Genomic DNA, 27,912 nt, shown 5'->3' with positions numbered 1-27,912 from the left:
TTGCTTAAGTCCAGGAGTTCAAGACCAGCCTGGGCAACACAGTGAGACCCTGTCACTAAAAAAAAAAAAAAAAAAAAAAAAGTCTTAAGATCTTGATTTCTTTTTTTTTTTTTTTTTTAAAGTGGGGCTGGGCACGGTGGCTCACGCCTGTAATCCCAACACTTTGGGAGGCCAAGGAGGGTGGATCACCTGAGGTCAGGAGTTTGAGACCAGCCTGGCCAATGTGGTGAAACCCCGTCTTTACTAATAATATAAAAATTAGCCGGGCATGGTGGTGCGTGTCTGTAATCCCAGCTACTCAGGAGGCTGAGGCAGGAGAATCGCTTGAACCTGGGAGGTGGAGGTTGCAGTGAGCTGAGATCGTGCCATTGCACTCCAGCCTGGGGGACAAGAGTGAGACTTTGTCTCAAAAAAAAAAAAAGAAAGAAAGAAAGGGGGTCTGGCTCTGTTGCCCAGGTTAAACTGCAGTGGTGCAATCACTGCTCACTGAACCCTCAAACTCTTGGGCTCAAGAGATCCTCCTGCCTCAGCCTCTCAAGTAGGTGAGACTACAGGCCTATGCCACTGTGCTCAGCAACACAACACATCTTCTTCTTCTTTTTTTTAAATTAATTATTTTTTGTAGAGACAGGGTCTTGCCATGTTGCCCAGGCTGGTCTCAAACTCCTGGGCTCAAGTGATCCTCCCGCCTTGGCCTCCTAAAGTGCTGGGATTACAGGTGTGAGCCACTGTGCCCAGCCAAGTCTTAAGATTTTGAAAGTCACATATGTAAAATGTGAAGCAGTGTAAAAACAAGATCATAAACAACCATATATTGTCCTAATATGTTCCTGTGAATTAACTTGAAATTGGGTTGTCTCTACGCTTTATCATAAGAGCTCATAACTGTTTTCATTTAATTTCATAATATTTAATAAATAATATTTCTTGGGGTAAGCAAGGTCATTGGCTGGAACAAAGGTTTATCAGTTAACTATGATTTTATTTTTAACTAACTTCATGTGCAAAGCTCACTGTGCCAACACAAAGTGTATTGTTCAGCGTTGGACAGGCAAGAGCCCTACCTGTTGTTCTGATCTGCCTAGAATCCAGGCTTCCCTTTAATGGTAACAGTATAGCACCAAGATTTCCTATTAGACCTACCCTTCCCACTCCCTCAGTAGGCATCTGACACAAGGCAGCCCAGTGAAAATTAACTCTGGAAATACTTAGGGCTGACTGGGAAAAAGTACCTCCCTTTTTCCAAGCTTAATATGATTCTGGTGGCCATTTCTGTCACCTTATAAAGAAAGACAGATTTCAAATAAGATTGATACAAAGGAAAAGTAGAAAGCAGGTAGAAAGAAATGGAGGTTTGACCCGGAGAGATGGGACAGAAGAGAGGAGAGAGAAGGGAAGTGAGAGAGAGAGAGCAACTCCTGATATGATGTTTGAACAACTGAATCCTGCCAGCCCACTCCCATTTTAAAAATTAAGCCATAACTAATAAATAGAATTTCAAAGCAGTAGAGGTTTCATTTTATTTTATTTTTTGAGACAGATTCTCGCTCTGTCTTCCAGGCTGGAGTGCAGTGGTGCAATGTCGGCTTACTGCAACCTCCGTTTCCCCGGTTCAAGTGATTCTCCTGCCTCAGCCTCCTGAGTGCCTGGGACTACAAGCACACGCTACCACGCTCGGCTTTTTTGTATTTTTATTAGAGATGGGGATTTGCCACATTGGGCAGGCTGGTCTCGAACTCCTAAACCTCAAATGATCCACTCACCTCGGTCTCCCAAAGTGCTGGGATTACAGGCGTGAGCCACCGTGCCGGCCCTTTCCTTCATCTAAAACCTCAACTGCGCCTGGGCATGGTGGCTCACGCCTGTAATCCCAGTACTTTGGAAGGCTGAGGCTGGAGGATCACCTGAGGTCAGGAGTTCGACACCAGCCTGGTCAACGTGGCGAAACCCTGTCTCTAATAAAAATACAAAAAAGCTGGGCATAGTGGTGCATGCCTGTAGTCCCAGCTACTCAGGAGGCTGAGGCAGGAGAATCACTTGAACCTGGGAGGCAGAGGTTGCAGTGAGCAGAGATTGCGCCAGTGCACTTTAGCCTGGGTGACAGAGCGAGAAAAAAAAAGATGAAAAAAAGAAAAAAAAAAATGGCAATAGGAAGCAAGGACAACAGATGCCTTTGCCACCTCTCAGGCCTAAAGTCTGTGAGAGTAAAAAACAGTTTAGGTGGGCTGCAGGGGAAACAGTACATATCCTCAGAAAACAATTAGAGAAAGAAGGGGAAGAAAATGATCAGAGAAGAGGATGAGGCTACGGGGACATTGCTGACAGAGCAGTCAGTTAAATGGTTTACAAGCCAGGAAGGACAGGAAGTGAGGACAGAACAGGGAGTGAAGATGGCAGGGTGAGGAGGGGCATCTGCACAAGAATGGCCTGGGAAATTTGGACTTCTGGTGACTGAGAGAAATGTGAGGTATGAGATGTAAAATGGAATTGCTGAATTCCTGTCTTACTTCTGTTTTCTCTGCAAGGAAAACAAGCATCAGATTGGAAAGAGAATACACAATGGTCTGATGGAACTGAAAGCCAAGACAGGCTCAGAGGGAGATAAAAGGGGGTACCTAGCTATCAGAGACTAGCCCAAGACTCCTTGTCTAGACAGATTATACCTCAGAGTACAAAGGAAACCTGCAAACAGGATCTCAGAGCCCCTGTCACTGACACGTGTGTGAGGCATCTAGTGAATAAGAGAACTGATGGAAAGTGAGGACAGACAAACATTGTTCTAATTTTCAAAAAATTTGAAAGTGATTGCCAAAAACTACAGGCTGGTGATTTGATGTAAATTCAAAGCAAAATTCTACAGCCTGTTATCAAATAGCTGCTTTGTGAGCTCTAAGGGGGAGGAAACAATAATAGAGTTAGCAAAAGTTCATAAAAACAAACCATCCGTCTTAATGTATTTCCTTTTTTAAAAGGATTATTAGACTGGCAGATAACAATAGTTACCATTTATGAAAGGCCTGCAGTGTACTAGGCACTTTACCTTGAATCCTGACAACTACCCAGCAAGGTAGATATCATTCTCCTCATTTTATAGAAGAAAAAACTGAAGTCCAGAGAAGTTTAACTATTTGCCATAGTCACGTAGCCAAGAGTAGGAGGAGACAGGTTTCTATTACAGGTCTGTAGCACTCTAGAGTCAATATCCCACCCATTCCTTCTTGCTGCCTCACACCTCTCACTTTTTGGAGTCACATAGTCAAGTCTTCTGTGTCTCCATGGATAAAGAACAGAAACATGGTCTGAAGACAGATATGTAACTAGCTGAACAAGAAGTGGTGATGAATGGACTGTTGTAAGCCAAGAGGGAAGCCTCTATTGACATGCTGTAGAACTCTGTCCTTGCCCCTGTTCTAGCTAACCATTTTATTAGTGTAACTTAATGATACAGAGACAGTATAATGCAGTTGTTATCAATGAAAACTCAAAAGCCTCAAGACTGCTGTGTTCAGATCCTAGCTCTGAGGCTAATTCTATGACGGTGTGTAACTATTTAACGCTCCTGTACCTTAGTTTCATTATCTGTTAAATGGGGATAACAGAAACTACCTTAAAGTGGGCCAGGCGCAGTGGCTCACGCCTGTAATCCCAGCACTTTGGGAGGCCGAGGTGGGCGGATCACAAGGTCAGGAGATCAAGACCATCCTGGCTAAAATGGTGAAACCCTGTCTCTATTAGAAATACAAAAAATTAGCCAGATGTGGTGGTACACACCTGTAATCCCAGCTAATCAGGAGGCTGAGGCAGGAGAATCACTTGATCCTGGAAGGCGGAGGCTGCAGTGAGCCGAGGTTGTGCCACTGCACTCCAGCCTGGGTGACAGAGCGAGACTCCGTCTCAAAAAAAAAAAAAAAGGAAACTACCTTAAAGTTTGAGGTAGTTTATTGTGATGACTGAATTAGTTAATATTGTAAGGCACTTTATAACAGCGTCCAGCACATCAGTTACCTCTTGAATATCTCTAAAATAAATTGAGTCCAAAATAAACCACAAAAAAACTGGAGGAAACAAAAACAACACACAGAGAACACTACACACATGACCTGCACATGCATGCAGACGTCGCTAAAAAAGCCCAGCAGCCCTCAGACTCGAATGCACGACAGAGATATTCAGAGAACAAAGAAGAGCTCTCGGAAATTGCCTTGATAGAAATTTAAAAATTCCATAGAAGAGTTAAAGATATAATCAAGGAAATATCCTAAAAAGTAGAAAATCAAGAGATGAAAAATAGAAAAGATAATTAATGGAAGTCTAACATGCAAATCATAGAAGTTCCAGGAAGAGTGAAAAAGAGAAAAAGAAGGTAAAAAGAAATAATGCCAGAAAAATGTCTACAGGAGGATGTATATTTTCAGACTGAAGGTGCCTCTGAGCAGCAGACACCAAGAGTGGGAAGGGGGACTGTTGTTTATCAAAGTCTTGCACTGCTATCCGATTATTTACACTAGATATTTAATAAAAAATAAAAAATGAATTAGAAACAAAACAAGCAAACAAGTATTTAGCTTTAAATGAACATCAAGACCCAGACCTAGACTCAGAGTATATACAAGGGAGAACCGGAGGATGAAAGGTCAAGAAAGCAATTTCTAGCAAGGAGAGTTAAAAGACCTAATAATATTTAGTCAAGGGGGGGAAAAAACTCTATTATGATGAGATTACGCTCTGTGGTCCGTGTTTCTGAAACACATGATTTTGTGGAAGTTCTCATTTGTAAATAAAAATTTAAAAATCTCCTAGAATTAAAGTTGCAGATCTTGGCTCAGTATGAGAGATGATTTCTAACAAGTAGCATTTTCAAAATAGGGAATGAACGCCCTTGTGAGAGCATGAGTTCATGAGTTGTTCAGGCAAATGCTGGCTAACCAGTGAACAAAGTTATGACATTAGAAGAAAAGAGACTACAAATCTGCCATTTTATAACATACAGCCACAGGTTCAAAACACAATCTTTGTGTTACGTTGTTTTCAAAAGTAAGTAGTTGAAATACATGGTATGTCTAAAATATTGCTTGTACCGTCACAGTCTGTGCTGGTTTCTGGATTCAGCTCCTGCGTACTCATTTTCTCAGGTTTTGACAAAAGATCTTTTGATGTGCTAAGAACATCCTCTTTTCTGTCAGAGGTGTCAAGGTCCTTTAACATACTGCAAATAAAAAAAGTGTTAAGCCAATCATACTACAGGCTAGACTCAATAAATGTAAAATTTTGAAACCCTTAATATTTTTCTACCACTGATCAGACAATATATAACAGAAAAGAGAAGTAGTTTTTTAAATTTCCTCAATTATAAAACTTCTTTAGCTGGTCCTCAAAGTTGTCCCTCCTCTGGCCCCAAGAGCCCTTTTCAACATTATCTCCGATTATGTCCTTTCAGTAACACAAATCTTCGGTCATACTGTACCACTTACATTCTTCATATAAGCCCTGCATTGCCTATTTTGGGGATTTTGCCACTGATCCTCTCAATTTGGAAAACCTGCCATTCCAATCTCTTCGTACCCAAATCACACCTGTTCTTCTAGCCACAGCCAAAGCATTACTTCTCCAGCAAGTGATTATTAATGTCTCTTTTTTCTGAGATTTCAAAGCACTTTTTCTGGACTTCTCTTATTATGCAAATATATGTACATGTGTTTTTGTGTGTCTGCATATATAATTACCTCACCACACAGATTATACAAAAACATATTAACATATAAACCTGGTCAGTCTGATTACATAGAAAAAATACTTTACAAATAACAAAATAAATTAGTACTGAATGAGTGTTAAAGAGAGGATACTGTGGAAATCCAAAGAAAGGTAACATTTTTTGGAACTTTAGAAGGCTTTGCCAAGGAGATAAGATTTAAGCAAACTGAATGACAAGTATGGGGAAAGTGTCAGACTATGAAAGAAAGATTTTAAAAAGGACATTTCTATTTGCTTGACATCTGGGAATCAACTGTATTTTCCTAAAGAAGAATTTTGGAATGCAACTTTCTAACTAAATCAAAACAGTGTAACTTTTTAATATTATTTTTTAAACAATAACATCATAATTAAAGAAAATGATATGCTTTCTAGATTGTTGGTTTGACTCATTAAAACCACTGGGTTATTGCAAGGGCATACATGGAGATAAAGCTGAAAAAGGTAAATTGTGGCCAGAAGACGGAGAATCTTGAGGGCCAGCTACAGAGGTTTTGGAAAAGAGGAGTTTGAAAAACAGGTCTCTCTTCTCTGTTATATACTGTCTGACCACTTGACTTCTGAAATTCAGAGGTTACAACCAGTATTTTTTAAAACTGAAATAAAATGTAGCATAGAATTTAAGCTGTGCATTGCACAAAAAATATTGTGAAAATTCTATTTCAGTTTTATAATGTATACACATATGTATACTAAGTTACAATGGGAAATGTACAAAGAGAGTCTACCTTGGAAATACTTTGTAAAATAAGCTTTTTTAATTGCTAAGACTCTAGGTAAATTTATTTATGGTATGACAATTTGATAAATTATGTAGCCATTAAAAGGAATTAAATATGTAGCAATTGGAAAATGATTTAGAAATAATGCTAAGAGAAATAAAGTAGAATATAAAATTATAATTACATGTTGATTACAACAATGCAGAAATCAAACACACATGTATCAAAACTGAAGATGGATAAAGAAAACAGTCAGAATTGTGGGACTACTAGTATTCCTTCTCTCTCTCTTTTTAATTTTTTAGAGATGAGAGTCTCGCTATGTTGCCCAGGCTGGAGTGCAATGGTTACTCACAGGCGTAATCACAGCATGCTACAGCCTTGAACTCCTGGGCTTAAGGGATCCTCCTGCCTCAGCCTCCTGAGTAGATGGGACTACGGGCCACTACCATGCCACCGCACCCAGCAGTGCTCCTTCCTTCTTATTTAGAATCCTTGTTAAAATGATTATATTATTTGCGTAATACACATTTTTAATGAGTAAAGACAAAAGCCAGGCATTCAACAAGGAATCAGTATGACACCAGGGAAAGCACTACAGTGCATCTGAGTCCATCTGTCATTCATTGTATCATCCTGGGCAATTCCTTGCTCCTCCCTGGGCCTCAGCTGTTTCACCTGGTAAATGAGAATGCTGGTTTAGAATTGAGACTCTATATAAACTTTTGCTCAGTTTAGTATATATTATACTCTACCACTCAACTGGTCTGAGAGTGAGACTGGGATGAGGACGAAGGTAACATTGACACTTAGCAATTTAAGCTGTTGATGAGTCGTGTGGAGTATCTATTTTTCTCGTAATACTACCAATTAACAATAATCATGTCACCAATTTGCTAAAATTGAGTGAATAACAAATACAATGGCCAGTTCTATCCTGTAGGATTTTTTTTAAAAGTACTAATGTCCTAATTCACTTCCCATATGATGGGTTAGCTTTGTGTCAGTTCAGGTCAGGTTTGGAAATATAATATTTTTAGAAATATATTCCTTATGTCAAAATCAACTATATAAGGCCAGGCAAGGTGGCTTATGCCTGTAATCCTAGCACTTTGGAAGGCCAAGGCGGGCGGATTGCCTGAGCTCAGGGGTTCAAGACCAGCCTGGGCAACATGGCAAAACCTCGTCTCTACTGAAAATACAAAAAATTAGCCAGGCATGGTGGTGTGCACCTGTAGTTCCAGCTACCTGGGAGGCTGAGGCACAAGAATCACTTGAACCTGGGAGGTGGAGGCTGCAGTGAGCCGAGATCATACCACTTCACTCCAGCCTGGGTGACAGAGCGAGACTGCCTCAAAAAAAAAAAAAAAAATCAACTACCTAAAATTGTTTGAAGTTTCATGTAATTAATCATAATGGGACTTCATCTTTAGAATGCAACCAATTAAATGTATAAACAGGGTTTTTTTTGAGGCTTTCACTTGAATGTAAAATAATTGTACAAAGCACAAAATACTTTTATATAGAAATGATATTATAAACTAAATTAAACAATTTAAAGTATCCCAGAAACAAATAATAATGCTAATTATTTAGCTAGTTTACCTAAGGCATTTTGAAGAGGAAGAAGAAGAGGAAATAATTTCTTCTGGAGAAGGTGGAACAAAATCCGTATCATAATCATCATCATCAAATTCAATACATGGAACTTTCTCAGTTGAATGTAATTCAGCTTCTTCCAAATTCTTCTTCTTTTTGCTATTATCTACAGTAAAACAGTTGATAAACATAGATTTGTTAACCACTAATGAGACAGAAAGAACAGGGCATGAGCGATTAAGAATGAGTGCTTCTGGCAAGTCACAAACAATCACACCACTTTGTATGGATCCTCTCCCTTTACACGCTAATGTTGGCTTATTTATTCATAAATGATTATTATTGAGTCAACTGGATTAAGTCCAGTGAATGCTCGACTGAGGCCGAAGATTTGCTTAGGGATTTTCATGTCTGTCTCTGGTTAATTACGAAACACGTATTTGCTATTGACGTTTCTAGTTTTTAACTTTTCACTCATATTTAAATAAGGGTAAAGTGCAACAGATAAGTCTGATAATAACACAAACACGGCTGCTTGTACAAATCATCTTTACCACAAAGTTTCCCAGTTATTTAAGTCTCTCTTTTGGACTATGTGGGAAAACACAACCCAAATTGTTGCTGTCTATCTTTTAACAAATTTTCCCTTCAGAAACAGAGGCATCATTGATGAGACTAGTTTTGCTCATCGTCAATCACTTTTCAGTGCTCTCTCACCCTAGAGTAACCTTAATGGGATTCAGGGGTTTAAAAATTTTACTCTCATATTTGCAACTGCTTCATAAGGTGAGTTACTTCCCCATGTGGGTAATCTCAGTTACTCAATTTTGGACATTTAATAATTACAAGATCTAGCCAGGAAAAACTTTGAATGTAATTTATAATACTTTAATAGTGCAATTAGAGCACATTATACATCAATATTAGGTGGCAACAAGACATAAAGGAATTACAGTAGAAAGGCTTAGTTTCATTTTCCAATTTACCACTAACCACCATTTTAACCTCTATGGATCTTACAGCAGCACCCCCCTTATCCTCAGGAAATATGTGACAAGACCCCGGTGGATGCCTGAAATCTCGGATAGTATCAAACCCGATAAGTACTATGTGTTTTCCTATACATACATACCTATGATAGAGTTTAATTTATTAATTAAGCACAGCAAAAGGTGAACAACTAATGAAATAGCACAATTATAACAATATTCTGCAATAAAAGTTATTTGACTGTGGTCTCCCTTGCTCAAAATATCTTACTCTACTCACCCTTCCTTTGTAAAGATATAAGATGATAAAAAATGCCTATATGATGAGATGAAGAGAGGTGAATGATGTAGGCATTGTGATGTAAATGGAAAATCCCAGAAATAAATTAATTCATAAGTGTTCAGTTTCAAGCTGTTTTGAGTATAGTGTGATAAAATCTTGCCCCGACCTGATCTGTCCACCTGGGTTGCTGTTAATCACTTAGTAGTGGTCTCAGTTATCAGATTGACTGTCGCGGTATCGCAGGGCTTGTGTTTTCTTAATAATGGTCCCAAAGCGCAAGAGAAGTGATGCAATATTTTCAGACCTCAGCCGGCTGCGGGTAACTGAAACCTCAGAGAATGCAAAGCTGTGGACAAGGGGAAACTCCTGTATTTTCTTCATGTATAAAATCACAGAGCTATCCTGGAAATTATATTAGCAGACTAAAACCTTCCATTTCATCAGTACGTCCTGCCTCAAAAATGTGGCCAACAGATTATTCAAAAAGCACCACTAAAGACCCTAACAACCTTAAGGACAAAAGCTCTATATATTCATGACTATTCCCAATGGCTAGCTTTGAATAAAAAAGTACAATGAACATACTAAAATGAAGATAAAATAATTGTTACCTCTTTCATCTTCCAAATGAGTTTTCAGAGAGTCACTTTCCTGAGCATCTTCATTTATATGCACTTCAGCAATGGGGCCATCATCGATGCAAATCACATCGCTGCTTAACCATTCTGAGTCATCCTTCTGTTCCTCAGTCAAATCTATTTGCTCGCTTTCAGAGGAGGGTGGAGGCAAATCAGTCTTTACTGTGTTTGTTGTATAAAGCTGTGCTTTAAAAAAGTTTCTCTTACCCTTTTTTGATTTCTGAGCAGTGCTTACTCTTACAAAGTGACTTTGGGGTGGTGTAACAAATGATTTTGAAGTCTCAGAAGTATCAAAGTCATCCATATCATCCCAATCATTGATGGTACTTAAAGAATCTGGTGAAGAACTAAATTCTAATTTCTTGAGAGCAGTATCCCGGGATTTCTTTACAGTTGGTGTGTTTTGGGTAGTACATAAAACTTCCTTCGGAGTCTGCAAGAAATCTGGCAATAATGATTTTGATCCAACTCTCTGTGTTTGCTGTCCTGCTGGAGCATTTTTAAAGAAGTCCTTGGCCCTTTGCTGATTTGTGGTGTTGGGTAGAGGTTCACTGAAGGAAACGTCTTCGGTAACATTAACATCTTTATTTCTTAATACAGGTGTTTTTGCTACTGACACGTTAGTTACAGATACATTGTTATCTGAAGATGTTTTCTTTTTAAAAGTGAAACCTCTGAAAAATAATGGAAAAACTAGATTAGATGGATCCATTTTAAGAAACCCCCCAACTCTACAAAACTAATTTTTTAAACTAATTCACACAGGTTACATTAATTGTACCCCAACTGAGCAAAGAATCCATCTCTCTGGATTTTAAATTTATCAGGTAACTTAAATTGTATTCGTTCTTTGGTCCTTCCCATTCAGAGGCTAATTATTTGGCTTTGAGAGGTCATTCCCACTGCTTTACTTCTCAGGCTAGTAGTCCTTAGTTAATAGCATCTCCAGAGCGGGGTGACAGCATAAATGAAAAAGGGAAGAGGCCGGGTGCAGTGGCTCATGCCTGTAATCCCAGCACTTTGGGAGGCCGAGGCAGGTGGATCGCTTGAGGTCAGGAGTTCGAGACCAGCCTGGCCAACATGGTGAAACACCATCTCTAATAAAAACACAAAAAATTAGCCAGGCATAGTGGTGTATGCCTGAAGCCCTAGCTAGTCAGAAGGCTGAGGCAGGAGAATAGCTTGAACCCAGGAGGTGGAGGTTACAGTGAGCCGAGACTGTGCCGCTGCACTCCAGCCTGGGTGACAGAGCGAGACTGTCTCAAAAAAAAAAAAAGAAAAAAGAAAAACGGAAGAGATTCAAATATGGCTACTTTTTGCTACTCTGATAAGAACTTAAAGGGGAAAAAAGAGTTAAAAACTTCTAACTCTGTTAAAATCTGCAGGACAAGTAAAAGACACAGGAATCGTGGCTATCTGCTGGATTTAATGATCTCAAAGTCAGTGGTGACTTCAAAGCCAGGCACCCAGAACAGAGTCTACAACCTGGTAAAAGCATCACTTATAATATAAATTATTATTAGATATCATTAGAAGGAGTCTGGAGTATAGCTTAGAGGAGAGGCAGAACTGGAGAGCTGTAGTTTCCTTATAAACTGTTCTTCGAAAGTATATAAAATTATATTAAAATATTTGGCCGGGCGTGGTGGCTCACGCCTGTAATCCCAGCACTTTGGGAGGCCAAGGCAGGCGGATCACCTGAGGTCAGGAGTTTGAGACCAGCCTGCCCAACATGGAGAAATCCTGTCTCTACTAAAAATACAAAATTAGCCAGGCATGGTGGTGCACGCCCGTAATCCCAGCTACTTGGGGGGCTGAGGCAGGAGAATCACTTGAACCCGGAAGACGGAGGTTGTGGTGAGCCAAGACTGTGCCATGGCACTCCAGCCTGGGCAAGAAGAGGGAAACTCCATCTCAAAAAAGAAAAAAAAAAGGCTGGGCACGGTGGCTCATGCATGTAATCCCAGCACTTTGGGAGGCCGAGGCAGGTGGATCATGAGGTCAGGAGATCGAGACCATCCTGGCTAACAAGGTGAAACCGTCTCTACTAAAAAATACAAAAAAAAATTAGCCAGGCGTGGTGGCAGGTGCCTGTAGTCCCAGCTACTCGGGAGGCTGAGGCACGAGAATGGCGTGAACCCAGGAGGCAGAGCTTGCAGTGAGCCGAGATCGTGCCACTGCACTCCAGCCTGTGCGACAGAGCGAGACTCCGTCTCAGAAGAAAAAACAAAACAAAACAAAACAAAACAAACAAAAAAAACCCCCAAAACTTAAAAAACACTTATTTGCCCAAATTTACAAGATCAATTATTCATTTACTCAACAAATCTTTATTGAGCAAATATTATGTGCCAGGAACCATGCAAAGATGAGACACAATCTCACCTGGTGCTGCTAAAACATACTCTACCATTAATTGGCAAAGTGGGAAAATCAATGAATCTCTCAGCTTCATTTCCTCATCTGTACAATGAGGGAGTTTAAAGAGAAGATATCTCATGTGTACAATGTGGTAAGTTAGTGCCTATGTGACAGCAAACCAATCAAAACACTTACGAAAATTTTGGTTTTGAAAGACTTAATTTATTATTAAGTGTTCTGGCTGAGTGACGTTCTAGTTGCTCCTGTAGATTATTTTGAGGAACAGCAGCCATAATCCTAAAAAGTGAGGGAAAAAGAAATCAGTGGAGTTAGGTACTTTGCATTAATCACAATGTTTTTGGAGGGGAGGAAGGACTTGATTCAAACAGGCATTGTTCCAACTGTGCCCAGAGTAATAGGACTTTTTTCTTTTTTTTTTTTTTTTTTGGTCAATAGACTGTTTTGACATTTACAACTAGTGACACTTGAAATATATAATCTTCAACTAACCGAAGGCTCACTTGAATAACAAAATAACCAGGTTCCCCCTCTCTTCCACCACAATGCTAAAATAAGTACAAAAGACATTAGGGAGGGGATTATTGGGAAAGGGCTTTTAGAGAAATGGGACCTGGCCTAGAAGGATAAATGGAAGCTGGAAGGGAGCGAGGTGGGAGGAAATGATCAAAGCACACGCAAAGCCCAAAGAACAAATGAATAACTGAATTCTGCAGAAGGGCAGAACTGGGGAAAGGAGGAACACCACCACCAATGAGAGCAAAGGTTTACCAGCAATATACTATGCTTCATAATCATCTAGTTTCAACCTGAAAGAATACGTTTACCAAGCACATTTATATCTCTGTGTAACAAGCTGTGGTAATGCTGAGCTACAGCCCAGGATAACAAACAGCTTAAACCACCTTAAAATTACTGGGGCTAAAGGAAGATCCTAGCTGTAATCCATGCATAGTTAAAAAAATCCTCACTTTAGCTGATAGTTATAACCCCATAAACCCTTTTCCCTACCTTTACTAGACATCTACTTTTATTTTATAGCATATATCTTAGGAGGCAGGGTTAACACTAGACGATATTTCTAGAAATATGAAGTTTCACATAAGCCGTGTTCCACTCATTAATCCATATCTATCAACCATCTTGACTTTAGATAACAGTGAAAAGCAGAATTTAGAAGAAACTAAGTTACACCCAATTGAGAAATCTTCATGTTTATAAGCATGATCATAATACAGCTTTTGTCCCACTTTCTCCAGAAGGAATTATTTCTGCTTCTTTTCCCTCTTTAACATGCTTTAGGTAATATAGCTAGTTACTTAATAAACATTGAATAATTCACATTGGCATCTGAATTATATCTTAATTATTACCCCCAAAAAAGTAGATGGAAGGAATGAATCCCTACATACCTATCACCCAGATTCAACAATTATCAACTCATCCAATATTGTTTCAGCTATGCATACACCCTGAGGTCCTTACTCCACCATTTTGGAAGTCCACCTCCAAAATGGTGACATTTGGATTCTGTTATTACTTCTTTCACTCATTAGCAGGAATACTTTTTGTTTGTTTGTTTTCTTTCTGAGACAGGGTCTTGATCTGTTGCCCAGGCTGGAGTACACTGGCTCAATCACAGCTCACTGCAGCCTCGACCTCTTGGGCTCAAGTGATCCTCCCACCTCAGCTTCCTGAGTTATCTGGGACTACAGGTGTACACTACCACAACCCAGCTAATTTTTAAATGTTTGGTAAAGACAGGGTCTCACCATGTTGACTAGGCTGGTCTCGAACTCCTGAGCTCAAGTCATTCTCCCACCTCAGCCTGCCAAAGTGCTAGGATTACAGGTGTGAGCCATGCGTAGCCAGCTGTAAGACTTTTATCGTAAGTTTCAAAATAATGATGCAGTACACTAAAAGCCCATACTTCACTACTATACAGTATATTCACGTGGCTGGCAGCAGTGGCTCATGCCCATAGACCCAGCACTCTAGGAGGCTGAGGTGAGCAGATTGCTTGAGCCCAGGAGTTTGAGACCAGGCTGGGCAACATGGCAAAACCCTGTCTCTAAAGAACTATAAAAAAATTAGCCTGGCATGGTGGTGCGGGCCTGTGGTCCCTGCTACTCAGGAGGCTGAGGTGGGAGGATTGCTTGAGCCTAGGAGGCAGATATTGCAGTGAGCTGAGATTGTGCCACTGCACTCCAGCCTGGGCAACAGAGCAAGACCCTGTTTCAAAAAACAACAAAAAAGAAGTCTACACTTGTATCCCTTACATACATTAATAATAATAAATAAAAATGATATTCATTCTTTCACCACCTTCAAATAGTGATGAATTTTTTTTCAGTATCATTATGAACTCATGGATTAAACATATTAGGTGTGTTTCAATCCAATACAGTGATCATCCTTATTGATTCTCAAATTGATTCATGTTTGGCCAGTGGGAGTCTTTTCAGGCGGGCTCTTCAGTCCTTATGACTTAACCTTATGAGTCATTGAGAGCTTCTTTCCTCTCAAAAGATGTTCCAGGCTTACCTTATGCATTTTTTTGCACCAGATTTGGAATTGGCCATTTCATCAAGCATCCCTAATTCTTGTTTTCTTTTTCTTTTTTGAGACAGGGTCTCACTTTGTTGCCCAGGCTGGAGTGCAGTGGTGACTCACTGCAGCCTCCGCCTCCCCAGCTCAAGTGTTCCTCCCACCTCACCCTCCCACACAGCTGGACCACAGGTGCACACCACCATGCCCCACTAATTTTTTTGTATTTTTGGTAGAGATGGGGTTTCACCATGTTGCCCAGGCTGGCCTCGAACTCCTGTGCTCAAGGGATCCTCCTGCCTCCGCCTCCCAAAGTGCTGGGATTGCAGGTGTGAGCCACCGCGCCCAGCCTCCCTGATTCTTTTTAATGGAGAATATTTTAAGACCTTAATCTCTGCATTTCCTACGGCACCTCACCATTTGGAATCCAGTTTAAAAGTATTGATCTTGGCTGGGCACGGTGGCTCACGCCTGTAATCCCAGCACTTTGGAAGGCCGAGGTGGGCGGATCATGAGGTCAGGAGATCAAGACCAACCTGGCCAATATGGTGAAACCCTGTCTCTACTAAAAATACAAAATTAGCTGGGCATGGTGGCATGTGCCTGTAATCCCAGTTACTTGGGAAGCTGAGGCAGGATAATTGCTTGAACCCGGGAGGCAGAGGTTGCAGTGAACCGAGATTGTGCCACTGCACTCCAGCCTGGTGACAGAGCTAGACTCTGTCTCAAAAAATAAATAAATAAATAAAAAATAAAAGCCTTGATCTTTCGTTGAGGCATCCCCTTTTCAAGGTCCTGTACAATGTGGGAGTCTTTCCCACATGAATAAATATGAAGTGATAAAGAGTGAAGTCAGACTATTGCCCTCTCAGAATTTCAACATCAACAAAGTAGACTACTGACAAGGAGGCAGAGGTACACAGATCTTCAGTCTTACGACACTAAGCAGAACAAAGTGGTCTATGGCATCATTACTTACCCTTTTCCCACATTCCTTCCATAACTTACTTATTTTTGGATCAAAACTAGCCATGATATTTTAATAAGAGATTTCCTACATTACTCCACAGCATGGTTTTATATGTCTGCTTAGCCATCCCAGGAGTACAATTGTTTGATTAACTATTTTATAACTGTAGTGATTACACTATGGATTCACAGCTAGCATGCAGTCAACCTTAACTCCAGGGGACTTCTTCCTGCTTTTAAAATGCACTACTCTTTGGTTATTCCTCACGAGGTAGCACCCTCCAGCCAGAATCATATTCTGAAGTATGGTAATGAGTACATAATTTTCTTACTCAAAATCCTCAGTGGGAATGCTTTTAGGAAGTTGGTGAGTACTAAGAACCATAAGGGTGTCTCTTCTGTACATACTCCATCAAAATATCGATACAATTGTTGGACACAAAAAGAAAATTGTTCACCAACATGCCTGTAGTCTCAGCTACTCAGGAGGCTGAGGCAGGAGGATTGCATGAGCCCAGGAGTTCAGGGCTGTAGTGCACTATGATCACACCTGTAAACAGCCACTGCACTATAGCCTGGGCAACACTGTGAGACCCCATCTCTTAAAAAAAATTGTTCATCCACAATAACAAAGACCAGTGATAAAGGAGAAAAATTAACTGAAAACAAATAAATTGAGGCTAGTGAAGTTTCACAATATTAAAAAAAGGAACAATTTCTGGGTGCAATGAGCAACCAGAAACTAAAAAAATAAAGCTATGAATTAGAATGACCACAAGAATCACAAGTTCAATCTGGAAAATGATTAAAATTTTCTCCTACATATATGAAAGAAGTTATCATGCCATTACAAAAGAATATAAATAAGCAGGCCAGGAGCGGTGGCTCACGCCTATAATCCCAGCACTTTGGGAGTCTGAGGCGGGGGGATGGCTTGAGCCCAGGAGTTTGAGACTAGCCTGGGCAACACAGGGAGATCCCATCTTTAGCCAGGCATGGTGGCACACACCTACAGTCCCAACTACTCAGGGAGGCTGAGGCGGGAGGATCCCTTGAGCCCAGGAGTTCGAGGCTGCAGTGAGCAATTCTGTGCCACTGCTCCAGCTGGGGTGACAGTGAGACCCTGTGTTTAAAAAAAAAAAAAAAAAAAGTCACAGGAAATGTAAGCTTCAAGCATTACCTTTAAAACTGGCTATTAAGAATTTTTCAAATAGGCTGGGCACGGCGGCTCACACTTGTAATACTAGCACTTTGGGAAGCCAAAGCGGGAGGATCGCTTAAGCCCAGGAGTTGGAGAGCAGCCTGGGCAACAAAGTAAGACCTGTCTCTACAAAAAAACACAAAAATTAGCTGAGTGAGGTGGCACGTGCCTGTAGTCCCAGTTACTCAGGAGGCTGAGGTGGGAAGGATCATTTGAGCCCGGGAGGTCGAGGTTTCAGTGAGCCATGATCACCCCACTGCACTCTAGCCTGGGCAACAGAGACCCTGTCTCAAAAATAAAAAAAGAATAAAAGTAAACACAATAAACCTTTAAAAAAGAGAGAGAGAGAGAGAGACATGGGATGGAGAAAAACACAGCAGAAAAAAAGAGTGCCTTTTCTTTGAAATAAGTGACACTAAAGTTACTGGTTGGGGATCTATCAAAATTAAGACTAGGTCAAACCCTACTTTTTATTCATTTTGTTGTCAAAGATGGCTATTTCAGTCTATCAAGGGATAGACTGCCAAAAAGACTACTCCAAGACATTCAGTGCCAAGTAACATTCAGATGTTTCTGTTTCCAGTCTTCTGCTAAAAGTGGAGATTTTAGGGGGTGGTTCCTGAAAAACAGAGCCTCGCTCTGTAAGCCTCACTCAGTGACTGTTCAAAGGGGAGGAATTACTTTCCCTGGGGCAAAGGTGGTGAGCCTAACTAAGAACAATCAAAAAATCTGCTTTTTCTATTTTTTTAATTTGAGGTATTTATGAACCTCAGCTTTACCTTAACTGGGGCACTGGGGCAAGCAACTTTCTGTTCTCTGATAAAATTAAACATCAAACACAATTTCTAGACAAAGAGAGATTTTTGACAGAATTTTATGTCATATGTTCTCTTCGTTCATGGTTTCTTAAACTTCTTGATTCATATATATAGAATCATACAGTATGTATTATCAATGCATTTTTGAAAAGGCATCTAATAAAACTCAAACCATGTCTAACAAACACATTAAAACACAAAATTACAAGTGTTTAAAATCTAGAACCAACAAATACCATATATTTTACACTAGGGGTGAATCCATTAAAAACAACAGCAAAAACAATATTGTTCTCTCATTTTCACTCCCATATTGGATGCTCTTGCCAATGCAAAAATATTCGAAAAAGGAAATACTAGAAGAGATGAGATTATCATTATATGTAGACAACTTGATAATATACCAACACAACCCAAAGAAAATCAGTCATAACAATAGATAATTAGAACTTCAGAAAAGTGGTTAAAGATAAATATAGCTATAAATGTAGGATAAATGTAGGGTAAAATCTCAGACCCTTCATAGTTTTTGACTTAATAGATGCACACACAGAGAGAGAAAACAGATGGAAAATATGAGAAGTTAGGAGACATGGAAGACAGAGTAGAAAGTCTAACATAAATCTAGCCAGAGTTCCAGAAAGAAGAGAAAATAGGGAAGAATTAATATTTGAAAAGATAACAGCTGGGACTTTTCCAGGACTAATTAAAGACACTAACCTTCAGATTTGAGAAAGCCAAAAAATTCCAAGCAGAGATAAAAAGAAATCCACACCCAAATATATCAGTGTACCATATGGACAAAAAATTGATTTCTCTTTAGCAAAAACAAAAATCAAAAGACAGTGGAATGATGTCTTCGATGTGCTGATAGAAATTAACCCAGAATTCTTTTCCCAGAAAAAATATCTTTCACAAATCAAGGGCAGTGAATTGTACACTAGGTTTTTAAAGGTGAATTTCATGGTATATGAATTATATCTCAATAAAGCTGTTATTTTTAAAAAGTAGCTATAATAAAAGCAACAGATAAGTGTTGGCAACAATGTGGGGAAATCAGAACCCTCATACACTGCTGGTAGGATTCTAAAATGGCACAGCCACTTTGGAAAACAGTCAAGCAGTACCTCAAAAAATGAAACATAGTCACCACGTGTTCTAGTCCATTTTCATACTGCTATGAAGAAATACCTGAGAGTGGGTAATTTATAAAGAAAAAGAGGTTTAATGCACTCAGTTCCACATGGCTGGGGAGGCCTCACAATCATGGCAGAAGGCAAAGGAGGGGCAAAGGCACATCTTATATGGTGGCAGGCAAGAAAGTGTGCGCAGGGGAACTGCCTTTTATAAAACCATCAGCTCTCATGAGACTTATTCACTCTCACAAGAACAGCATGGGAAAAACCCATGATTCAATTACCTCCCACAAGGTCCCTCCCATGACACATGGGGATTATGGGAGCCACAGTTCAAGATGAGATTTCAATGGGGACACAGGCAAACCATATCACCATGTAACCCAGCAATTTCACTCCTAGCTATATATGTGAAAGAGTGAAAATGGGTACTCAAAATAAATACTTGTACACAAATTGTTCACAGGAGCATTATTCACAATAGCCAAATTCAGAAACCACTCAAATGTCCATCAAGTGATGAATGGATAAATAAAATGTGTATATCCATTCAACAAAATGTTATTTGGCCATACAAAAAAATATAGTACTGATAAATGCTACAATAATGATGAGCCTTGAAACCATTATGTTAAGTGAAAGAATCCAGCCACAAAAGATGAACTAGTGTATGATTCCATTTATATGAAATGTATAAGAATAGGCATATCCATGGATACAGTGTAGATTAGTGATTGCCTAGGGTTGGGAAAGATGAGAGGATTTGGGGATGATGGCAAGGGGTATGCAAATTTCTCTGTGGGCTGATGAAAATGTTCCAACATTGATTGCGGTGATGGTTGCATAACTGTGAATATACTCAAAGCCATTGGATTGTACAGTTTAATGGGTGAATTTTATATGTGTAATGTATTTCAATAGACCTGTCATTCAGGCCAGACACAGTAGCTCATGCCTGTAATCCCAGCCCTTTGGAAGGCTGAGGCGGGGGGATCGCTTGAGCCCAGGAGTTGGAGACCAGCCTGGGCAATATGGTGAAACCCCATCTCTACAAAAAATACAAAAGATTAGCCAGGAATGATGGTGCATGCCTGTTGTCCCAGCTACTTGGGAAGCTGAGGTGGGAGGACTGCTCAACCAGGAAGTCGAGGCTGCAGTGAGCTGTGATTGCACCACTGCACTCTAACCTGGGCAACAGAGCAAGACCCTGTCTCAAAAAAATAAACAAATAATAATTTAAAAACAATACAGCTGTTATTTAAAAAGCCACAAGAAATACAGACACTTCCAGATTATCAAAAAAACAATAGTTTGTCATCAGCAGACTCATACAGTATGGGAATCATAATGTATTCACACTGTAAGTGGAATCATACAGTATTTGCCTTTTCGGGACTGGCTTATTTCACTCAGCACAGTGTTCTCAAGCTTTATCTATGTTGTGAGACATGTGTCAGAATTTCCTGTGTGCAGAGCTCGCTGCAGCCTCAATCTCCTGAGCTCTAATGATCCTCCCACCTCTGCCTCCGGAGTAGCTGGGATTACAGGTGTGAGTCACCATACCAGGCTCCTTCCTTTATTATTATTAATATTTTTTGAGATGGAGTCTTGCTCTGTTGCCCAGGCTGGGGTGCAGTGGCGCAATCTCAGCTCACTGCAACCTCTGCCTCCCGGGTTCAAGTGATTCTCCTGCCCGAGCCTCCTGAGTAGCTGGGATTACAGGTGCCTGCCATCAAGCCCAGCTAATTTTTCTGTTTTGTATTTTTAGTAGAGACGGGGTTTCACCATGTTGGCCAGGCTGGTCTTGAACCTGTGACCTTGTGATCTGCCTGTCTCAGCCTCCCAAAGTGCTGGGATTACAAGTGTGAGCCACCGCGCCTGGCCGCTCCTTCCTTTTTAAGGCTGAATAATATCTAACTGTAGATACATACCACATTTTCTTATCCATTCAAGGACATTAGGGTTGCTTCCACCTTTTGGCTATTGTGAATAATGCTGTTATGAACATGGGTGTACAAATATCTTTTTGAGAATTGCTGAATCATATGGTAATTTATGTTTAATTTTTAAGGAACCACCACACTGTTCTCCACAGTGGTTGCACCATTTCACATTGCTATAAATAATGCACAGGGCTTCCCATTTTTCCACATCCTAATTTCTCCACATCCTCAGCAACACTTGTTATTTTCTGGTTGTTTTGTTTTGTTTTATAACAGGCATTCTAACAGGTGTGAGGTCTTATCTCCTGGTTTTGATTTGCCTTTCTCTAATGATTAGTGATAATAGGCATCTTTTCATTTGCTTATTGGCCATTTGTATATCTTCTTTGGTGAAGTGTCTATTCGAGTCGTTTCTCTATTTTCTAAATGGGTTATTTGTTGAGCTTTATGAGTTTTTGTTTTGTTTTGTTTTTTGAAACAGGGTTTCACTCTGTCTGGAGTGCAATAGCTCACGGCTGCCTCGACCTCCCAGGCTCAAGTGGTCCTCCCACCTCAGCCTCCGGAGTAGCTGGGACCACAGCAAAGTACCATCACACCTGGCAAATTTTTAAATTTTTTGTAGAGCCAGGGTTTCACCATGTTGCCTAGGCTGGTCTCCAACTCCTAGGCTCAAGAAATTCTCCCGTCCCGGCAGTCTCCCAAAGTACTGAGGAGTTCTTTATATATTCTGGGTATTAACCCTTTATCAAATATATCATTAATTGGAAGAGCTTGAGGAAAATTGGACTTAATTCTTCTTTAAATATTGGTTAGAAATGACCAGTGAGGCCATCTGGCCCTGAGCTTTTCTTTGTTGGGTGATACCTGATTACTAACTCAATCTCCTTACTAGTTATAGGTCTGTTCAGATTTTCTGTTTCTTCATGATTCTGTCTTGGTGGTTATGTGTTTTGAGGAATTTATCCATTTCATTTATGTTATCAAATTTGTTGGCATACATTTGCTCACAATATTCTCTTATAAATCTTTTTACTTCTGTAAATCAGTTATAATGTCCCCTTGTTCACTTCTGATTTTAGTAATTTGTCTTATTTTTTCTTAGTCCATCTGGCTAAAGTTTTATCAATTTTTTTATCATTTCAAAGAATCAATTCTGTTTTGTCAATTTCTCTACTGCTTTTCTAGTCTCTGTTTTGTTTATCTCTGCCCTAATATTTATTATTTCCTTGTTTCTGTAGCTTTGGGTTTGGTTTGTTCTTTTTACTGTTCCTTTAAGTGTAAAGTTAAGTTGTTGATTTCAGATCTTTCTTTTTTAATGTAAGCATTTGTAGCTATAAATTTCCTTTCTAGTACTGCTTTCACTGTATTCCATGAGTTTTGGCATGTTGTGTTTTCGTTTTCATTGTCTCAAGATATACTCTAATGTCTCTTGTTTTCTTCTTTAATCCATTGGTTCCTCTGTCCTTTAAAGTGTTCCCATCAGGCACTTTCTTATTACCTGGCACAACATTCGTGGTCTTCGTTTACTTTTCCTGCTTCAGCCATAGAATCACCATTTCCCCAAACAGCCTTCATTTATTTTAATGAGGAAAAATCTTTAAAATCTAAGACCTGGCCATCAGATATGATCTGCTTCTTGCATATCATTGCTCCTAGGCCCTTTTAGTAGACAGATCTAGGAAATATAAACACTTCTATCTATTTCTGTATCTACATCTATACATCCATTGATCTATCCATCTATCTTAAAATTCTTAGAAAAAACCATCATATATTTATTCATTTATTCAATCTGAAACTATAGGAAATAACTTCAAATTGCTACACTCCTGTCACTAAAAAAAAAACCTACTAAGAAGAGCTCAAAATTCAGTTGCATTTCTTTCTTTAGATTAAGGGTACATAATTAAAGTACTATATTCAAAAGTTACTTGATTGGTCAGTCCCACCTCACCTTCAGGGTGATTACATTCATCATTTGAATTAGATTAGTTTGTGTTTGTACTGTTCTTGTGGATTTGATTTTTGAATATATAAAACATTTACATAGTTCTAAAAGTTAAAACTACATAAAAGACTGTTTTTCCCCACAGAGAGGTGTTCTTCCCTCTCCATCCTTTGCCATCTACTTCCTGTGGGTTATCAATTTCAATAATTTCTGATTTATCTTTCCTGTTTTTCTTTTTGCAAAATAAGCAGACATTAGAGTCTCATATTTTCCCTTCTTTCTTACATAAAAAATAGCACACTGTATGTACACTTTCCATTCATATGTTAGAAATCACTCTACACCCGTTTGCAAAGATTTTCCTCATTCTTCTTTACAGCTGTACAGTACTCCATTGTGTAGATATTTATCAACAAATTTCCTGTATGGACATTTAAGGTATTCTCTGATATTTTACAATTACAAATAATGCTGCAACAAATAACTTTGTGCATTCATATTTCCCTACTGTTGAAAACGTAAGGCCGGGCACGGTGGCTCACACCTGTCATCCCAGCAATTTGGGAGGCAGAGACAGGATTGCTTGAGTCCAGGAGTTCAAGACCAGCCTGGGCAACATGGTGAGACTCCGTCTCTATAAAAAAATTTTTTAAATTAGTAAGGCGTGGTGGCATGCACTTGTGGTCCCAGCTACACCAGAGGCCAAGGTGGGATCAATTGAGCCTGGGAGTTTGAGCTGCAGTGAGCCAAGATCACACTACTGCACTTCAGCCTGGGCAACAAGCAAGACCCTGTCTCAAAAAAAAAGGAAAGAAAGAAAAGAAAATGTATCTTTAGGGAATATTTCTACAAGTGCAATGGCTGGGTCAAAGGGCAAATGCATGTGTAGTCTGCTGGATTGCCAACTTCTCCCTCAAAGGAGGTTTTACAAGTTTGCATTCCTCACAGCCTCACCAATGGGGCTTCTTGTGAAGCTTTCTAATTAGTGCAGAGCTGATAGGTGAGAAATGGTATTTCAGTGCAGCTTTAAATTTACACTTCCTGTTTAGGTGAAACTGAATATTTTCTTCATATATTTAAGGATGGTTTTTGAATCTTTTTTAAAAATTGTATCCGCTCATGTATTCTGCCTTTTTAACCAAATTTTAGTATTTTTTTCTCTCAATTTAGACTAGGGATAGTAGGTCTTTAAAATGTATTTTGCAGATTTTTTTCCTGGTTTCTCATCTATCTTTTAAATTTGCTTATGGTGTTTTTCATTTTTGTAATCAAGAATTTGCTTTTCAATGTAGCCAATTTTTCCCCCTCTTTTATTGCCGTTCTCCACATCCAGGTTACAGAAAACTCATCTATGTATTCTTCTAGTAGGTAATTTTTAAAAAATTAGATTTCTGGTTCATTTGGAGTTTATTCCTGCGTCTGATATAAAGTATAGATATAATTTTGTTTTTTCAAGTGGCTAACAAGTTGTCCCAGCACTATTTATTAAAGAGTCCATCTCTGCCCTAATAATTTCAGAACTACCTTTATCATACACTAAATTTCTTCATGTGTTTAGGAGACTAATTATTGACTTTCCATTCTATACCATTGGTCTATACCACAATATTTTCATGATAGAAGCTTTGCAACATGTTACAATATCTGGAAGTCTACTTTCTCTTTGTAGCTCTTCTGTTTTCCTATTCTTATATGTTTATTTTTCTATATGAACTTTAGAATCAACTTGTCTAGTGCCAGAACTCTGTTGATATTTATATTGAGATTGCATTAAATTTATATATTAACTTAGGTATACGTATTAACTTAGGTATATATATATATATATATATATATTAACTTAGGTACTTTTATGATGTTGTTGTCCTGTCCTAGAACAAAAGATTTCATTTGTTTAAGGCTATTTTTGTTATTCAGAAGTGTTTTAAAGATTTCTTCACCTAGGTTTTACATGTTTTTAAATTCCTAAATATTTTCTCTTTTTCTTGTTGCTGTAAATGGGATTTTACCCTTCATTATATATTCAAACTTGTTGTGTATATGAAGACTACTGATTTTTGCATATTCTTATAAAATTCCTTTTCTGTTTAGTTAGTTTCATTATTGATTTTCTGCAGTATTCCAGACACACTACCATATCACCTGCAAGTAGGGACAATATTACTTTTTATTTTCCAAATCTTGTGTCTCTAATTGATTTATCTAACTGCATTGGCTAAGCCCCCAGTACAATGTTAAATACAAGTGGAGTTGGTGAGTATCTCTATCTTTTTCTCAATCTTAGTAAAAATGCCTCTAGTATTTTCCTATTAGATAAAATACAGGATTTAGGAATAAAGTCTCTCTCTCTCTCTCTCTCTCTGTGTGTGTGTGTGTGTGCGCGCGCGCGTGTGCGCGTGTGTGTATGTGTGTGTGAGAGACAGAGACAGAGAGAGAGAGAGAGAGAGAATACCATCATTAAGAAGTATTGATTGGCCAGGCATGGTGGCTCACATCTGTAATCCCAGCATTTTGGGAGGCCGAGGTGGGCAGATCACCTGAGGTCAGGAGTTTGAGACCAGCCTGGCCAAGATGGTGAAACCTCATCTCTACTAAAAATACAAAAATTAGCCAGGTGTGGTGGTGGGCGCCTGTAATCCCAGCGACTTGGGAGGCTGAGGCAGGAGAATGGCTTGAACCTGGGAGGTGGAGGCTGCAGTGAGCTGAGGTCATGCTACTGTACTTCAGCCTGGACGACAGGGTGAGACTCCATCTCAAAAAAAAAAGAAGAAGTATTGATTATAATATAATTTCTTAAGAGGTTTTACTATATATTGGTGTTGAATCTTGTCAAAGCCTTTTTCAGCATATATAAAAGTAAATATATGACTGTTCTCCTTAGGTTAATTAATATGGTGAATTACATTGATGATTCTAATGTTAAACCATCTTTGCATTCCTGGTATACATCTTGGTGATGAGCTAATATTTTTGTAATAGAGTGCTGGATTCTGTTCTGTTTGGTAGTATTTTATTTAGAATTTTTACATAATTTTTATACATAATATTCATCTGTAATTTTCTTTGTGCTACCTTTAATTTTTATGTTAAATATTTGTTTTATACTTGCTTCATAAAAACCGATATAAAATAATTATGCTGTGTAAAAGAAGTGAGATACAAAAGAATACACACTGTATTATAACATTTATTAAAAGTCCTAGAACATGCTAATTATTCTACAGTGACAGAAACCAGATAAGTGGTTGACCGGCAAGAGGAGAGCAAGAAGGCAGAATTAAGGGGGATGAGGAAACTTTTGAGAGTGATGGATATGTTCATTAACTGAATTATGGTGATGACGTGTGTATGTCAAAACTGAACAAATTGTATACTTTAAATATGTGCAGTCTATATCAATAAAGCTACTTTAAAAAAGAGGGTCTAAGAACTAAAAAGTGTTTTAAGATGTTTTACTTTATTTCACTTCAGCCCTTCAACAACTGGAGACAGACAACTAAATCAGCATTTACAATACCAAGCCATTTAGAAAATAAAGAATTTGGAAGTTTTCCTTCTTTTCTACGTTCTAAAACAATTTATTTAGCATTAGGATTATTTGGACTCCATAAATATAGTAGAATTTTCCTGTTAAACCATTTGGACCTCATGTTTTTTATTTTTCAGTGAGATAGTTATTTCATAACTTTAAAAACTTATTCAATGGAAATTGAGCTATTTAACTTCCAACATCTACTTGAGTCAATTTTGGTAAACTAGACTTTCACACATAATTATCCATTTCATTTTAGTTTTCAAATTTGTTTACGTAAAGGTACACAAATTAATCCTGTTATAAAAACTATCCTGTGTCAGTGGTTACTTACCACTTACCATTTCTTATTCTGTATATTTGTAATTTCTATTAGGCTAATTTATTTGCTTCATTAAACAATTCAAGATACACATCTTTTTTTTTAATTTTTTTGAGACATAGTCTCACTCTGTCACCCAGGCTGCAGTGCAGTGGCACGATCTCGGCTCACTGCAAACTCTGCCTTCCAGGTTCAAGCAATTCTCCTGCCTCAGCATCCTGAGTAGCTGGGATTACAGGTGCATGCCACCACGCCTGGCTAAGTTTTTGTATTTAGTAGAGACGGGGTTTCACCGTGTTGGACAGGATAGTCTTGATCTCCTGACCTCGTGATCTGCCTGCTTCGGCCTCCCAAAGTGCTGGGATTACTGGCGTGAGCCACTGCGCCCAGCCAAGATAAAAATCTTAATTTTTGAATCAGATGTTTTCCTGTTCTCTTACAAATTTCTCTTTTTATCTTTATTATTTATTCTCTTGTGCTTTCCTTTGATTTACTTGTTTTTCTTTTCCTAACTTTCTAAGTTTGGAATTTACTTCATTATTTCCCTTTCTTCATTTATAATATGTACTGAAGATTATAAATTTTCCCCTGACTAGTGCCTTACCTTTTTTTTTTTTTTTAAGAATCTGATATGCTGTGTTTTCATTTCGTTAATTTTCAGAAATCCTTTATTTCAGTTTCTGTTTTTGTTACATCCAATAGTTGTTTTCAATTTTCCAGATGGAAGGGCCTTTCTGCTTTTTTATAAATTTCATTTTTAATTTCTAGTTTTGTTGCATGGTGATCATAATTATAATATTTCTACTTTATGAAATTACTAATGTTTTCCTTGTAATATAAATATATGAACTATTTTTATGAATGTAAATTGTTTACTTGGGAAGATGATATACTGCACTAATTCTTCAACTTTTCTGTAGGTTTTTTTTTTCTGTAGATTTTTAAAACTTCAAAATAAAGAAAATGAGATCTAGAAAACCCCTTTGTATTGAAAATCAAGAAATATACTTGTGAATAAGCCATCAGTCAAGTAAGGTATCATAGTGAGTATTCAAATATACTTTAAACTGAATAATGGAAGTCTACACATAAAAATATGTAATATGCAACTAAAGAAGTAGTTACAAGAAAA

General features: G+C 38.7%; 1 protein-coding gene and 1 non-coding gene across 4 annotated transcripts in view; one reads left to right on the top strand and one right to left on the bottom strand.

The window, feature by feature from the left end:
* Positions 1 to 27,912, bottom strand: part of BLM (BLM RecQ like helicase) — a 101,025-nt gene that overhangs the window by 58,161 nt on the left and 14,952 nt on the right. For 2 of the 3 annotated variants that reach the window (XM_003807720.5, XM_008959857.5), the window contains exons 2-5: positions 12,542 to 12,643; positions 9,959 to 10,659; positions 8,082 to 8,241; positions 5,079 to 5,206 (exon numbers count right to left, since the gene is read on the bottom strand). In XM_003807720.5, the coding sequence (XP_003807768.1) occupies positions 5,079 to 5,206; positions 8,082 to 8,241; positions 9,959 to 10,659; positions 12,542 to 12,639 (1,087 nt within the window). In that variant the 5' untranslated portion in view covers positions 12,640 to 12,643. Of the gene's footprint in view, positions 1 to 5,078; positions 5,207 to 8,081; positions 8,242 to 9,958; positions 10,660 to 12,541; positions 13,156 to 27,912 lie in introns of those variants that run through there. The other variant, XM_055098850.2, reaches the window with a different exon arrangement.
* Positions 4,705 to 4,774, top strand: LOC112437235 (small nucleolar RNA SNORD18). Its single transcript, XR_003025871.1, has one exon. It is a non-coding gene; the product is annotated as a small nucleolar RNA SNORD18 (small nucleolar RNA).

Source organism: Pan paniscus, chromosome 16 (assembly GCF_029289425.2).
Source record: "Pan paniscus chromosome 16, NHGRI_mPanPan1-v2.0_pri, whole genome shotgun sequence".
In the NCBI taxonomy this organism is placed as follows: domain Eukaryota; kingdom Metazoa; phylum Chordata; class Mammalia; order Primates; family Hominidae; genus Pan; species Pan paniscus.
The sequence above is the reverse complement of the archived record's forward strand: the minus strand, read 5'-3'. Positions and strand labels throughout refer to the sequence as shown.